This window comes from Oncorhynchus tshawytscha, linkage group LG11 (genome assembly GCF_018296145.1).
Source record: "Oncorhynchus tshawytscha isolate Ot180627B linkage group LG11, Otsh_v2.0, whole genome shotgun sequence".
Taxonomy (NCBI): domain Eukaryota; kingdom Metazoa; phylum Chordata; class Actinopteri; order Salmoniformes; family Salmonidae; genus Oncorhynchus; species Oncorhynchus tshawytscha.
In genome coordinates, this window is record NC_056439.1 from 5,747,701 (window position 1) to 5,764,945 (window position 17,245).

At 42.7% G+C, this 17,245-nt stretch overlaps 1 protein-coding gene across 1 annotated transcript; it reads left to right on the forward strand.

The window, feature by feature from the left end:
• Positions 1 to 630: 630 nt before the first annotated feature.
• LOC112232465 (zinc finger protein 662) lies at positions 631 to 13,963 on the forward strand. The gene is made up of 6 exons (XM_042330506.1): positions 631 to 1,079; positions 1,993 to 2,123; positions 2,329 to 2,502; positions 11,432 to 11,611; positions 12,227 to 12,338; positions 12,654 to 13,963. The coding sequence occupies exons 1-6, from the start codon at positions 833 to 835 to the stop codon at positions 13,616 to 13,618; spliced, it is 1,809 nt and encodes a 602-aa protein (XP_042186440.1). The 5' UTR covers positions 631 to 832; the 3' UTR covers positions 13,619 to 13,963.
• The last annotated feature ends 3,282 nt before the right edge of the window (positions 13,964 to 17,245 follow it).

Below are 17,245 nucleotides of genomic sequence, written 5' to 3' on the forward strand. Positions count from 1 at the left end.
ACGCAGTACCTTATTTCCAGTGGTGTAAAGTACTTAAGTAAAAAATATCTGTACTTTACCATTTCTATTTTTGACAACTTTTACTCCACTATATTCCTAAAGAAAATATGTACTTTTTACCTGACATCAAAAAGTACTCCTTACATTTAGAATTCTCAGGCAAGACAGCAATATGGTCCAATTCATGCACCTATCATTATAAGGCATTGTCATCCCTACTGCCTCCGATCTGGCGGAATCACAAACACAAATATTGCATTTGTCAATTACGTCTGAGTGTTGGTGTGCCCCAGTCTGTCCATAAATAAAAAATAACAAGAAAGTCGTGCTGTCTGGTTTGCTTAATATAAGGAATTTGATGTAAAGCATTTACTTTGTACTTTTACTAAAAAGTATGACAATTGAGTACTTTTCCCACCATTGTACATCTAAAACCAGATACTTTTACTCAATTAGTGTTTCACTGGGTGACTTATACTTGGGTCATTTTCTATTGAGGTATATTTACCTTTACTCAAGTATAATAATTGAGTACTTTTTCCACCACTGCATATTTTAAGAACAGCGGAAATACCTTTTTTATTTATTTAGCCACACCCTTTGAGCTATGACGCCAACCAATAACTTATATTCAGTGTAAACGGAAGTAAACAATGAACAAGAACCATTTCCACGTTAGCGTTTTTATTTAGACGTTTATTATCACCATGGAACTCAAAATATGACTAACTTAACTGCACAGCATTGCATACTTACCCCATGTCGTGTTTAATTCGCGCTGGAGACTGGACTTAGTTGATAGATGTTATCAAGGTAGGGCTAGCTAGCTACTATGGTTTTTCACACTCAAATAGCCTCCATCATGGAGGTGCTAGCGAATGCAGCCGTGGCAGAGGTCTGTAAACTCGTCGATGACGACTATGCAGTGTTTCGTTTGGAAATAACTCAAAGCCAGAAAGAAAACAGGACATTGCGGAGGAAACTACAGCTACTGGAAATGAAGATGACACGGGAGCGCGTCCTCGCCAGTCGTCCCAGTAGTGTCAAGATCCTCGACCGATACAGAGGAATGGCAAGAGGTACATTTTGCAGAAGGCCGAGGATGCGGGGCCTGTCGCCCCGTTCCCCTCTGCGCATGTGTGACTTTAGATGCGTTAACCCAGGGAGGAAGAGGCGAAGCGAGAGTTTTTCTCAACTCAAAATCTGTCCACGAAAATAAGTCCAGGAAGGCATTTTTGTATGGAGGTAAATGAGTGTCGAATTTGGTCAACATAACATGTAATGGCTAATTTCCTACGTGAGTCTAATTTGATCAATATACGTTTCATAATGGTTAGGTTGTTACCAATGCACGGATATAAGTGGCATTTCTGCAAATTTGGGGGAAAAACGCCTTTATATCAGAGTTTTGCCTGTTGTCATAGAGATAGATAGAGGACTCCTCATGGATATAACCCGTTTTTAGAATGGACATTGTCATTGAGGGCTTCCACCATTTTAAAGTAGTCAACTGGGTGGGGATTCCTATGAGTTGGGAGCAATCAGCTGAAGAATAAGAAGAAAATTGACTAATTTAAAATAAATAGAGATTGACTCAATGGTGCTGCCCATGCTCGCAGACTAATGGCACAGTTACAAAGATGAGTCATCTATATACCTCCTCCCACCTGCCTTTCATCTTTGAGGACATTATTATCAGGGCTGTCACTCATTATATCTTGTTGGTTAACCAATTAACCAGAATTGGGTCTTTGTCAGCTTTTGGATTGTATGCAATAATTCCCCTGATTACTTATCTTGCACAAAGACATTCCTATTATTTAATCATTGAAAACAATAAGATGCATGGATTATAATCAATCTATAAATAGTATATCAATCAGTTATGCGAAGTGTTACCTTACCTAGAATTCTAAAACTGTCAACAGTGTGTAGCATTGAGCATTGACAGTAGCTAACCTAACCATCTCTTTCCCCCAATCACTCTCTCAGGTGAAGGACATCTCACTGGAGGCCACAGGAGCTTTGTGAAGCCAGCGGGACAAAATACATGGAGAGATGACCAACCAATCACTGTTGATGAGGGGAGTGGAACCTCAACCCAGCAAGTTATCGTGATAGAGGTTAATGCAATACTATTACATCAAATTTACAGTACATCAAATATGGCCAGTTTATTTCAGAAAGGCTCCCCACTGCTATTCACTAGCTTACATGTACTGTACATCCTTATTTATCTGCCATAGGGGAGCTTGCAAGACTTCCCTATGACATTGTTATACAATTCAACCCATGTACCGGTTATAACCTCCTCTCTTCTTGTGGCAGTCTGCAGATACAGAGGCTGCAGTTCCTGGTGTCAAGCAGGAAAGGTCTGAAGGAGAGGATGACCCACGGCAAAGCAGAGACATCCAGACTGAAGTGGCTGGAGCACCCCCTGTAGCCACGGAGGTCCCCAGCACCGCCCCAGCACCGCCCAGGACCCGAGGCAACATCACGGAGGTCAGTGGAACGCCGAACGCCGTCCTCAAGCCAGAGACAGACACTGAGACTTTAACTGTAACACACAGGCTCTTACACACAGGATCTGACCACAGATCAGATCCAGAGAGACTGGGGCTGGGGAGACCGGGCTGTCCTCCTGCTCCTAGCTCAGAGTATCTACCGGTATTTCACCAGGGCCAGAGGACGGTTCATTCCGGTGATGATGGTGATGGTGACACGTTAAACACTGGCGGTGATGATCTGTCTTGTTCTTACGCTACAGAGATGGACCCTGGCAACATATCCTTGGGTTTAGAGACACAGACTGATCTGTCTAGAGGGGACTGGAACCGATACAGTGGTAGTGTATACACTGAAGGATGCCAAGATAAGAAAGTGGAGGTTATCGTCGTAGATGAGGTGACTGTGAAAGTGGAGGGCGACGCTCCTCCCACGTGGAATGCAGATTGTCACTTAGGAGACGGACACTCACAGGGCAGAGATTTCTTAGATTACAGGGAAAGCTTAGAGACAAATCTAAATGTCACAACCCAGTCTCCTTTACACTCGTTCAGGGATCGCAACCTAGTGTCAACATCGATGGGGCCTTCCGATTCACATGGCCGCGTCCTTTTCGATCAAGTATTGAACTCAAACGACAGGGCTAGAGCCCAGGTTCGGGGAGGAGGAACCACATCAGGCAATAGTAAAGAGAAACGGTTTCTCTGCATGTTCTGTAACAAAAGCTTCAGCTGCTCCCAGAATGTGGAGATCCACCAGAGGGTCCACACAGGGGAGAAACCCTTCAGCTGTACCCAGTGTCATATGCGCTTTGCCCAGGCTGGCCACCTGAAGAGGCACCAGATGGTCCACACAGGGGAGAAACCCTATAGCTGCCCCCAGTGTGAGAAGAGGTTCTCCCGCCAGGACCAGCTGAAGATCCACCTGAATGTCCACACGGGAGAAAGGCTGTTTGCATACAAACACACTGCGGGAAGAGGTTCTCAGAGAGGCTCTACCTCAGGATGCACCAGCAGAAAAAACATTCCCCTCTATAACATAGAAAGTAACCATTCCACTCAATAGCTTCTGACGTTTAGATCAAACCCTGCATCAACAACAAAGAAGAATTTTCAGCAATAAAGATCCACAGATTCATTTGGAATAACAAGAGTAACAGATTTCAGTGTTGAATATTCCTGGGTAGAATATTGCATCCAGACATTGTGTGATATACAATGGGGTCAAAAATTGACACACTTGATAAAGATGAGCAATAATGACTTTATAAAATAAATCATTCAAACACTGAGCTATATTGTATGTAATTTTAAAAATCTAAATCTAATTTATTATTTTATACTAATTAAATTGCTCAGAGAAAAATATTTAGTTTAACAAGTAATACTTTTTTTCTCAAAAAGTTAGAGGTCAAAATTATTATCACCGCTAAAGATTCTTATAGATAGTCAAAGTAGTCAAGTTTGATATTTGGTTCCATATTCCTAGCACGCAATGTCTAAATCAAACTTGTGACTTTACAAACTTATTGGATGCTTTTTCAGTTTTGGTTGTGTTTCAGATTATTTTGTGCCCACTAGAAATGAATGGTAAATAACCTTTTACTGCAGTGGGCTAAATCAGGGTCACAGAGTGTTTCTAGGTAGTCTTAAACAAATCTACTTTGAAACAAAAGTATACTCCTCACACACATGGTTATGGGCTTAAAAAAGAAGACACTTGTACCATGTCTGATATAGAGTTGAAATGTATAAATGTTTGGCTTTGCATAACAATATTATACTTTATATACATCAAAGACTGAAATATAACAAATTGTTTGAAATAGAAACATCGGATTTGACTTTTGTTTTTAAAGAATGTCTATTAATAACATTCCACCCATGAGGTCACTAGTGGGAAATTTGGTTAGTTGACTGCAGGAATTAATCTTTTTCCCCATATTCATAGCATGCCATGACTACATCAAGCTTGTGACTCTACAAATTTGTTGGTGCATTCGCAGTTTGTTTTGGTTGTGTTTCAGATTATTTTGTGCCAAATAGAAATGAATGGTAAATAATGTATAGTGTCATTTTGGTGTCACTTCTGTTGTAAATAAGAATAGAATATGTTTCTAAACACTTCTACATCAGTGTGTTTACTACCATGATTACTGATAATCCTAAATAAATTGTGAATAATGAGAAATATCATACACCCAAGTTGGGCTGTGGTGGTCATGAAATTTTGTTAATTAACAAACACATTTAGCATCTCCATGCCTTCACACACACAAGCCACTGATGAAGAAAAAATGCTTCACTCTCCCAATAATTTCAGAGGGCGCTGTAGCTAGCTAGCTAAGGTTAGCATGCTAGCTAGCTAGCTACACTGACAGCTGTCAGTGTCCTATTTGTTGATGATTATCAACTGCATGGATATTACCACACCCAATTCGTGAACATGTATAAGTAGCCTTTGTCATTCTTTGGAGGTGGATCCTAAACGTGCATTTCCTCCACTTCTTCTGGGGTGGGGGGGGGTCCTTTGATGTACATTCACCGTAACCTCTTCCCCAGGTTATTGTGCACAGCACATATGAGGAAGTGTCTGGGGACAAGATTACATCACAGTAGTTATCAGAGAGGAAGAGGTGACATGAGAAGATTTACTCTGCCCAAAATCTGTACACGTTTGGGGTTTGAACTGGTTCAGGGAACATAACCGGAAAATAATTACGTTTTTAGAAGAACAGAATAAGAACCGGGAACGAAAGTCATCTATACTGTTCTGGAACAAAAGTGTTATTTTAAAAGCTTGGGAACCGGTTAATAAATGTATATTATGTTCTAGACGTTTTTTTCCAGTCCTATGTGCCTATGCAAAGCTCTCACTCTTGTCACTCAGAAACGTATTCCAGTGTCTGCCTGCCAGATTAAAATCTTTGCCAGTGTGTGTATGCTATCTGCCCCTCCCCACCGAAGCTTGTCTACTAATGACGTTGCAAGCGTGATTCAGAAATTAGGGAGAAAGATTTTTAATTAAAGAATGAATTAACTTTTTCTGTGCTAGTTTTAAGGACACTATAGTTATCAAGTTTCACAATGGATTGATTAACTATTAGAAGGTAAGATGTGTTTTTGTTTTAATTCTGGTGCCCTCTGCACATAATGTTATTAGATAGCTAACTAGCTATCTCTGGTCCAAAGTTAAGCCAACTCGGAAGCTCAAAGACATCCAAAGTTCCTTCATAGAAGCCGCTCCTCTGTAGGTATAATTCTGTGGGCCTAATTCAGACAATACATGTCATAACAACAAAATGCCCAGTGCTTCAAGCTAAGCTCCTCTTCCACCCTCTCTTGCTCTATCCCCACCTGCAGGCGTATCTCGCGCCCAACACTTGTCTGTCCAATGCATGTAAATAGCTTGCCCGCTCCATAGCAAGCTGCTCTATCGTCACTGATTTGGTGAAGTAGTTTAGTGTCGAGCTAGCTGTGAAAACATTTAGATTTCAGAGGTTTTAAAAGGAACCGAAAGGAACAATATAAACCATAGCTTTTCTTTGGTTTTGTTCGAACCGGTTCAGAACTTTATTTTACTGGTCGGATCAGTGGAACAGAACAAGGGGGAAAATGGTTGTGTTCAGAACTAAAGTATTGGAAAATAATTTGGGTTACAATCCCTGGTCCGTGTGAGATAAGACATGTTTTGTATGGAGGCCTTTGAGAGAGTGTCGAACTACGTGAAAATTATTTGATCGAAAAGTTTCGTAATGTTTAGGCTGTTACAAATGTACTGATATAAGTGGATGCGGTTGGTATTACGGCAACTTTGAGAAAAACTATTTAGTTGTGCCTGTTGTTCATTCATGTATCTGCCCTCTCGTTGGCTAGATATTGCCTGCCTTCCATCGTTTAGGACATACATTTCTATTGTTTGAGCAGTCATTCAAATATCTTGTCAACATAATAGATCATCCATGTCTGTGTTCACAGCTGGCGATGCCTAATCGCAATTGGTTATTCCCCATAATTTGCAACAATGTCATTGAGCTTCATCACTATCTTTCCTTTGAGGTACCTTTGCTGTTTATAAACTTTTATGAATTGATTTTACTCCTGGCTACTCTGAGCTGGGAGTTTTTGTTGTTGTCTTAAAACAGGCTTTAACAGGTTTCCTTGGACCTTTTCTGAGAGTTTTGTGGATATGGGCCATAATCTCACCCTATTCTGCATACACCCAACAGTGCTTTATAACCAATATACACGTACTAAATATACCTACACATACCGACACACTAATAAACATCTACTGTACAGGTCAAAATAGTTTGGTCAGGTTTGTCTGATAATGACTTTTGACGTATCATTGCTGACTTTGTACCCACAACCACATATTTATGTCCACCATGACGGGTTTAACAACAATGAAGTAATTCTGTTATCTACAGTATAGGACTCAAACGTAGTGGGGATGGATATACACTCCATGTTGAAAGTGTGTTTATTATTTATTATTGTACAACGCGTTTCAAAAGAGAGCATACCGGACCTATTTTTCTCTCCATATCCCCGAATTCCTACCACAAACTCTGGACCTTTTCATCTGGATCATCACAGCTAGCTAACCGCAACCAGGGTTGACTACTTCTGGCTAACGTTTCCGTCCCAGAGCTAGCACCAACTAGCCTGGGGCTAGCCCCTGCTAGAACCATCTCCCGGCTCATTCCTGGGCTACAATATCCGGACCCCTTCTACGTCCGGTACGGGGAACGGAACCCCGCCGATCCTCTACGACTGGAATACCGACATAATCTGCCCGAGGATTCCAACTGGCCCCTCAGGTGCGACACCCGCTGAAGGCCCATTCTTCTAACCTGCTAGGCCTGCTAGCTACCTAGAGCTACTTGGAACCCTACTAATTCCACGACTGGTCTATCGACGTCACCACACAAAGAGGCAAAAACAGACTTACCCCCATCGCGACGTCCCCCAAAGGCTAACTTGCTAGCCCCGGTCTACTAACTGCTAGCTTGCCTGCCCTGGTCTGCTAACTACTAGCCCCTGCTAACTGCTTGGTTGCTAACCCGGTCTGCTAGCTTGCCAGCCCCGGTCTGCTAACTGCTAGCTTGTTTAGCCCCGGCCTACTAACTGTTAGCATTGGCCTTCTAACTGTCTGAATCGGCGTGTTCCCAGTCAGCCCAACCACTCACTGGACCCATATGTTCACTTGGCTATGCATGCCTCTCTCTAATATCAATATGCCTCGTCCATTACTGTCCTGGTTAGTGATTACTGTCTTATTTCACTGTAGAGCCTCTAGCCCTGCTCAATATGCCTGAACCAACCATGTTGTTCCACCACCTACATATGCGATGACATTACCTGGTTTAAACGTCTCTAGAGACTATATCTTTCTCATCATTACTCAATGCCTAGGTTTACCTCGAATGTACTCACATCCTACCTTACCTTTGTCTGTACACTATGCTTTTAATCAGAAACCTGCCTCTTTTTACTCTCTGTTCCGAACGTGCTAGACAGCCAGTTCGTATAGCATTTAGCCGTACCCTTATCCTACCCTACTTCTCCTCTGTTCTTCTGATGATGTAGAGGTTAATCCAGGTCCTGCAGTGCCTAGTTCCACTCCCACTCCCCAGGTGCTATCATTTATTGAATTATATAATCGTAATAGCCTTGGTTTCATGCCTGTTAACATTAGAAGCCTACTCCCTAAGTTAGTTTTACTAACTGCTTTAGCACACTCTGCCAACCCGGATGTCTTAGTCGCGTCTGAATCCTGGCTTAGGAAAAACACCAAAAACCTTAATCTCCATCGATAACTATAACATTTTCCGTCAAGCTAGAACTGCCAAAGGGGGCGGTGTTGCAATCTACTGCAAAGATAGCCTGTAGAGTTCTGTATTACTATCCAAGTCTGTATCCAAACAATTCGAGCTTCTACTTCTAAAAATTCACCTTTCCAGAAACAAGTCTCTCACTGTTACCACTTGCTATAGACCTCCCTCTGCCCCCAGCTGTGCCCTCGATACCATATGTGAATTGATTGCCCCCCCCATCTATCTTCTGAGCTCGTGCTACTAGGTGACCTAAACTGGGATATGCTTAACACCCCTCGCCATCCTACAATCCAAGCTTGATGGCCTCAATCTCACACAAATTATCAATGAACCTACCAGGTATAGCTCCAAATCCGTAAACACGGGCACCCTCATAGATGTCATCCTAACTAACTCGCCCACCAAATACACCTTTGCTGTTTTCAATCAAGATCTCAGCGATCACTGCCTCATTGCCTGCATCCGTAATGGGTCAGCGGTCAAACAGCCTCCACTCATCACTGTCAAACGCTCCCTAAAACACTTCTGCGTGCAGGCCTTTCTAATTGACCTGGACAGGGTATCCTGGAATGACATTGACCTCATCCCGTCAGTAGATGATGCCTATCTATGATTTAAAAGTGCCTTCCTCACCATCTTAAATAAGCATGCCCCATTCAAAAAATGTAGAACTAGGAATAGATATAGTCCTTGGTTCACTCCAGACCTGTCTGCCCTTGACCAGCACTAAAACATCCTGTGGCATTCTGCATCAGCATCGAATAGCCCCCGTGATATGCAACTTTTCAGGGAAGTTAGGAACAAATATACACAGGCAGTTAGGAAAGCTAAGGCTAGCTTTTTCTAACAGAAATTTGCATCCTGTAGTACTAACTCAAAAAAGTTCTGGGACAATGAAAAGTCCATGGAGAATAAGAGCACCACCTCCCAGCTGCCCGCTGTTCTGAAGCTAGGAAACACTGTCACCACCGATAAATCCACTATCATGGAGAATTTAAATAAGCATTTCTCTACGGCTGGCCATGCTTTCCACCTCGCTGCCCCTACCCCGGTCAACTGCCTGGCCCCCTCCACAGCAACCGCCAAAGCCCCCACCATTTCTCCTTTACCCAAATCCAGATAGCTGATGTTCTGAAAGAGCTGCAAAATCTGGACCCCAACAAATCAGCCTGGCTAGACAATCTGGACCCTCTCTTTCTAAAATTATCTGCCAAAATTGTTGTAACCCCTATTACTAGCCTGTTCAACCTCTCTTTCATATCGTCTGAGATTCCCAAAGATTGGAAAGCTGCCCTGGTCATCCCCTGCTTCAAAGGGGGTGACACTCTAGACCCAAACTGTTACAGACCTATATCTGTCCTACCCTGTCTTTCTAAGGTCTTTGAAAGCCAAGTTAACAAACAGATTACCGACCATTTCGAATCCCACCGTACCTTCTCCGCTATGCAGTCTGGTTTCAGAGCTGGTCATGGGTGCACCTCAGCCACGCTCAAGGTCCTAAACGACATCATAACCGCCATCGATAAGAGACATTACTGTGCAGCCGTATTCATCGACCTGGCCAAGGCTTTCGACTCTGTCAACCACCACATTCTTATTGGCAGACTCGACAGCCTTGGTTTCTCAAATGATTGCCTCGCCTGGTTTACCAACTACTTCTCTGATAGAGTTCAGTGTGTCAAATCGGAGTGCCTGTTGTCCGGACCGCTGGCTGTTCCTATGGGGGTGCCACAGGGTTCAAACCTCGGGCCGACTCTCTTCTCTGTATACATCAATGATGTTGCTCTTGCTGCTGGTGATTCTCTGGTACACCTCTACGCAGACGACACCATTCTGTATACTTCTGGCCCCTCTTTGGACACTGTGTTAACTAACCTCCAGACAAGCTTCAATGCCATACAACTCTCCTTCCGTGGCCTCCAACTGCTCTTAAACACAGGGAAATTAAATGCATGCTATTCAACCGATCGCTGCCCGCACCTGCTCGCTCGTCCAGCATCACTACTCTGGACGGCTCTGACTTAGAATACGTGGACAACTACAAATACCTAGGTGTCTGGTTAGACTTAACTCTATATCGCAACGAAGCATCCTTCACTCATGCTGCCAAACATACCCTCGTAAAACTGACCATTCTACCGATCCTCGACTTCGGTGATGTCATCTCTAAAATAGCCTCCAATACTCTACTCAACAAACTGGATGCAGTCTATCACAGTGCCATCCATTTTGTCACCAAAGCCCCATACACTACCCACCATTGCGACCTGTACGCTCTCGTTGGTTGTCCCTCGCTTCATACTCGTCGCCAAACCCACTGGCTACAAGTTATCTAAAAGTCTCTGCTAGGTAAAGCCCCGCCTTATCTCAGCTCACTGGTCACCATAGCAGCACCCACTCGTAGCACGTGCTCCAGCAGGTATATCTCACTGGTCACCCCCAAAGCCAATTCCTCTTTTGGTCATGTTTCCTTCCAGTTCTCTGCTGCCAATGACTGGAACGAACTACAAAAATCTCTGAAGCTGGAGACTCATATCTCCCTCACTAGCTTTAAGCACCAGCTGTCAGAGCAGCTCACAGACCACTGCACCTGTACATAGCCCACCTATCTACCTACCTCATCTCCATATAGTATTTATTTATTTATTTATCTTGCTCCTTTGCACCCCAGTATCTACTTGCACATTCATCTACCATTCCAGTGTTTAATTGCTATATTGTAATTACTTTGCCACCATGGCCTATTTATTGCCTTAACTCCCTTATCTTACCTAATTTGCTCTCACTGTATATAGACTTTTTGTTTTCTTTTGTTCTACTGTATTATTGACTATGTGTTTTTTCCATGTGTAACTCTGTGTTGTTGTATGTGTCGAATTGCTATGCTTTATCTTGGCCAGGTCCCAGTTGCAAATGAGAACTTGTTCTCAACTAGCCTACCTGGTTAAATAAAGGTGAAATATATATATATATATATATATATACATATATATATATATATATATATATATATATATATATTTATCTGTGTGTGTGAGGGAGGGAGTGTATGTCTGTGTAATCTGTATCACCTCTCTCATCCAGGAGGAGGAGGGTCCAGAGGTGCTGTGGGTGAAGGAGGAGGGGTGTGAGGAGGAGGGGTGTGAGGAGGGTCTGGGGAACACTGAGGGGACCATGGTCATGGAGGACAACCAGACTACACCTCCTCCTTTACCCGCAGAGGAATCAGCTGAGCAGCACAGGACCACACACAGTCTCACTGAGGTGAGCCCACTGTGAACTACTATCTGTATCCACAAAGTATCTTAGAGTAGGAGTACTGATCTAGGATCAGTTTGGCCTTTTAGATCATAATAAATAACATTATTTGGAAAGTTCCTAGATCAACACTCCTACTCTGAGACTCTTTGTGGATACGGGCCCAGGACTTGATTCAATTTGTCTTAACTGTGGGACCAGACCTTTGAATTATCAAACCATTTGGGATTTTGGCAATGAAAAATGGAAGTCTTCAGTTACAGCTAGCATGCTAGGGGTACCCAAACATTTCCATTCTTTGTGCTAAGCTAGTTAGCATTACTGGACGTGGATACATAATAATGGTATCCACAAGTTCATCTGACTCTGGGGAAGTATAAGAGTGTCTGCTAGATGACTAAAATGTAAATGTAGATAAAGGGCTTCATTGCCAAAATCCTGAACTATCCCTTTAAAGAGTGTCAATTATCAAATCAACTAACACTTTTGCATAATATGAAATCAACATGTTTGCATTGTACTCATAGCAATGCCTCATTGCCCAATCAGAAGATTACCCATAGCAGCGTGCTGATATCAGATGTCTTGATCCAACATCCTCTCACTCTGTATCTCTTACAGTCAGTAGACATGGAGGATGGGAAGCCTGATCTGCTGCTGGTCAAAGAAGAGACAATAGAAGATGGACAAGAGAGCATTGATTTGCTGAGTGGACTAAAGATGGGAGAGCAAGGTAAGGGAGACATACATATACAGAACATAATAGATATACTTCAATGGGAATAGTGATGCACCTGGCTATTATTTTCTCTTCATTCATAAAATGAAATCAATACAACTTACACTCAGTGACCAGTTTATCTAGTGCCGGGTCGAACCGCCCTTTGCCTCCAGAACAGCCTGAAAAGGTCATACTGGTCAAGGTCATACATTATTAAAAAATACACATTATAATGTATGAACTTGACCAGGTAATTTACAAAAAAAACTCCATATGTAGAGTTCTCTGCCATGTTTGTAAAGTCTATTTTGTAACCTCTTCCTGCAGGTGGTTGGCTGGAGGCTAACAGAGGAGACTGGGCGGCCATCTTGGATTCCAAGACCCAGATGGGTGCAGCCAAGGGCCCAGGGTACGACATCACCAAGCAGGCCAGAACCAGAGGCGACATAGTGAAGGTCAATGGATGGGACAGCGTCCTCAACTCTGGGCTGGGGGACAACACTGTTAATTCCAACCAGAAACAGAGAGTGGAACACAAAATAACATCTGAATTTAGTCTCCATGACAACAGACTTGTTGAAACCAGGGCGAGATGTAGATTTGGTCTGCAGGGACAGGGCGGTGTCCATATGCAGCTAGAGAGAACAGACACTGACTCGGCCAGCGATGCTCCCTCCTGCTCCTATAGTTGTGATTCAGAGAGACAGGTGGCGCCTCAGGTTAACCCCCTAACAGATGCTGACTTCAGCCTGCCTTCTTTAGGATCTATCAACTGGAACATGGACACCGTGACAACACAGACACTTCCTGGCCTTCATCCTCCTCAAACTGTCCTAATGTTAAACCAGACCTCAGACAATGCCAGTGCATCAACACTAAATGGCTACACAAGCCCATTGAAAAATTACAGTAGTAGTAGCGCTATCAGTAGATCTGGTGGCAAAGAGAAGCGCTTCCCGTGTTCGTTCTGTGGGAAAGCCTTCAGTTTCCCCAAACAGGTGGAGATCCACCAGAGGATGCACACGGGTGAGAAACCATTCGGTTGCCACCTGTGCCGGGCCAAATTCTCCCACTCGTCCAGCCTGAAGAGGCACCAGAGGGTCCACACAGGGGTGAAACCCTTCAGCTGTACCCAGTGTCAGATGTGCTTTGCCCAGGCTGGTCATCTGAAGAGGCACCAGAGGGTCCACACGGGAGAGAGGCCGTTCGCCTGTACGCACTGCGGGAAGAGGTTCTCAGAAAGGAGCTACCTCAGGATACACCAACATAAAATGCACAGGGCCCATGTATAGAGTATAGTGACATTTAATGTAGTTTGTTTGTTTGTAGTTTATTCTGGTGGTTTTGGATGTGGTAGCGAATTGGATGAGGTGAACTGAGGAAAGAATGAGCATGATGACTAGATGATATGTCACGCCTGCTCCCGCTCCTCCTCTCTGGCGCTCGAGGGCGCTAGGCTGCCCATCATTACGCACACCTGTCACCGTTATTACACACATCAGCACTCGCTGGACTCCATTGCCTTGTTGATTGCCCCCTGTGTCAGCATTATTGTAGTTTTTGTTTTCCCCTATCCAGACGCTGTCCATATTCTATTCCTGTCCGTGTTTTATTAAATGTTCACTCCTTGTACTTGCTTCTCGTCTCCAGCGTCTGTCCTCGCGTGATATTGTGATGGTGTCTATAAAAATGCTTCACTGATGAAGAGTGACAACCTTCAACCTTTAGGTTGACACTGGTGTTTTATAATGGGATACGGATAATGCCTTAATTCATGTTTACTTGACATGAAGTAGTGAAGCTGTGTGTAATGTTGAACCTTTTCCAAAGTATTTTTAAATACATTTTTATCAAAGCAAGGGTACAAGATTTACAGAAAATGTAGTGTTACCATAGTGAGAAAATATATTATACTTGTCACGTATCGTTTTGTACAATAAATGTGCTGTACTTAAAAGTTATAAGTACATGACCATTTTGTCGAATTTAAATACAAAATTGACTGACTCTGGTTATTTTTGTATCATTACAGTTTCCCTTATCTCAGTCAAACCAAAATATTGTACTTAATTCAACACATGGATTTTTTTTTTTATAAACTCCAATAGCTCCATATTGTTAGGTACTTGAATCACAGTGGTTGTGTCCGAATAGCCTAACTGGCGTCCTAGATACTAGGTCCTTTGAGTATGAGAATTTTTTTTTGATTAATAGCATAGCTGTGGGAAGTAGGTGTGCTGCAGTACCCTGATAAATCTAAGAAAGAATTTAAAAATTTTAAAAAACATTTCCACAAAATTTGTGAACTAGGCATTTATTACCTCCTCGTTCGACATTACCCCAACCCAAAACATCTTCTCACAGCCATGTTTAATAGTGTGCGACATTTAGAAAATAGTGTTTACTTTAAATGCCCGAATGTCATACTCATTTTGGCACTGATAACAGCTGATCAATTAGATTTGGGGACACGCTACCGAAATCAACTAATAGCGGGAAACAACACAATTACGCATGACGCATGCCCAATATGCAAACTAGAAGGTTCAGTAGTATGCAACATTTTGATAATAGAGTATGGCTCATACGCCAGGATGTTATACTCATCTCAGCTCTTCATCTAGTAGAATTTGATGCACACTTTTCCACAATGTATTGGAAGCGGTGGGATGCAAGTAATAGGCCCTAGTTCTCTTCAAGTTAGTGATGGAGGCTTAAACCAAATTGTGCAGAAAAACTATTAATTACTCTGAGCTTTTAAAAACAATGCACATTAGTGACTTGTGCTGGTCAGCAATGAAAAGCAGCATTTGATGTTCATATAGAAGTTTTTCCCACAATATTAATAAAATCTCTGTGGCACATTGGTTAGTCGTGGGTCGCCATGTTTTTGGTGTCCCAGATGAGTGTTGGTGAAATTTAATTTAATTTAACTAGGCAAGTCAGTTAAGAACAAATTATTATTTACAATGACGGCCTACCAAAAGCCAAAAGGCCTCCTGCGGGGATGGGGGACCTGGGATTAAAAATAAAATAAAAATATAGGACAAAACAAACATCACAACAAGAAAGACAACACTGCATAAAGAGAGACCTAGGATGACAAAATAGCATGGCAGCAACACATGACAACACAGCATGGTAGCGACACAACATAACAACAACATGGTAGAAGCACAACATGGTAGCAGCCCAAAACAGGGTACAAACATTGTTGGACACAGACAACAGCACAAAGGGAAAGAAGGTAGAGACAACAATACATCATGGAAAGCAGCCAGAACTGTCAGTAAGAGTGTCTATGATTGAGTCTTTCAATAAAGAGATTGAGATAAAGCTGTCCAGTTTGAGTATTTGTTGCAGCTCGTTCCAGTTGCTAGCTGCAGCGAACTGAAAAGACGAGTGACCCAGGGATGTGTGCGCTTCGGGGACCTTTAACAGAATGTGACTGGTAGAACAGGCGTTGTATGTGAAGGATGAGGGCTGCAGTTGGTATCTCAGATAGGGGGAGTGAGGCCTAAGATGGTTTTATAAATAACAACCAGTGGGTCTTGCGACGGGCATACAGAGATGACCAGTTTATAGAAGAGTATGGAGTGCAGTGATGTGTCCTATACGGAACATTGATGGCAAATCAGATGGCCGAATGGTAAAGAAAATTTTGCCGCTCAAGAGCACCCTTACCTGCCGATCTATAAATCGTGTCTCCGAAATCTAGCATGGGTAGGATGGTCACCTGAATCAGGATTAGTTTGGCAGCTGGGGTGAAAGAGGAACGATTACGATAGAGTAAACCAATTTGAGATGTAACCTTAGCCTGCAGCATTGATATGTGCAGAGAGAAGGTCTAGCCATTCTCCCAAGTACTTGTATGAGGTGACTACCTCAAGCTCTAAACCCTGAGAGGTCGTAATCACAACGGTGTGGAGAGGGCATTATTCTTACAAAACCACATGATCTTTGTTTTGGAGGTGTTCAGAACAAGGTTAAGGGCAGAGAAAGATTGTAGGACATTAGGAAATCTTAGTTGCGGAGTGTTTAACACAACACATTCTTCCTACTGCCTGAGCTATGTTGTTGATGTAAATTGAGAAGAGCATGGGGCCTAGGATCGAGCCTTGGGGTACTCCCTTGGTGACAGGCAGTGGCTGAAACAGCAGATGTTCTGACTTTATACACTGCACTCTTTGAGAGAGGTAGTTAGCAAACCAGGCCAAAGACCCCTCAGAGATACCAATACTCCTTAACTGGCACACAAGAATGGAATGGTCCACCATATCAAAAGATTTGGCAGCCAATAAAAATAGCAGCACAACATTGCTTAAAATCAAGGGCAACAGTGACATCATTGAGGACCTTTAGGTTGCAGTGGCACATCCATAACCTGAGCAGAAGCCAGATTGCATACCAGAGAAAATACTATAGACAGAGAGAGTACTATAGACATCAAGAAAGCCAGTCAGTTGATTATTGACTATTGAAGTTTTTCCTACCCTTTTGATAAACAGGGGAAAATAAGGACTAACCGTGGCTGCCTTCCAAGCAATGGGAACCTCCCCAGAGAGGAGAGACAGGTTAAAAAGGTCAGAGATAGGCTTGGCGATTACAAGGCCAGCAACTTTACAGAAGAAAGGGTCTAGAGTGTAGAGAATTATTATATCATCTAAACCGCTGTGAAATATATTTCCCATAACCACAAATATTGTATTTTCAGCTGTTTGAAGCTGGTCTACAAAACCAAAAGTAAAAGAACAAATAAATAAACTTAAGAATGAGAAGCATAGAAATGGTGCACATAGAACCAATCTACCAATTCTTAGACATGTTGCCAATGACAATGGTGGATGTATACCTCATATTTCTTTGTGAATTTGGTTGGGTCGTCCAAAAAGTTACATATCAATCCAGAAATCTGGCAG

Bases quoted from the DNA above. Each gene is read 5' to 3' on its own strand.
- LOC112232465 (XM_042330506.1), top strand. From the start codon at position 833: ATGGTTTTTCACACTCAAATAGCCTCCATCATGGAGGTGCTAGCGAAT. The intron at 1,080-1,992 runs GTACATTTTGCA...TCACTCTCTCAG, and splicing joins ATACAGAGGAATGGCAAGAG to GTGAAGGACATCTCACTGGA. The intron at 12,339-12,653 runs GTAAGGGAGACA...CTCTTCCTGCAG, and splicing joins ACTAAAGATGGGAGAGCAAG to GTGGTTGGCTGGAGGCTAAC.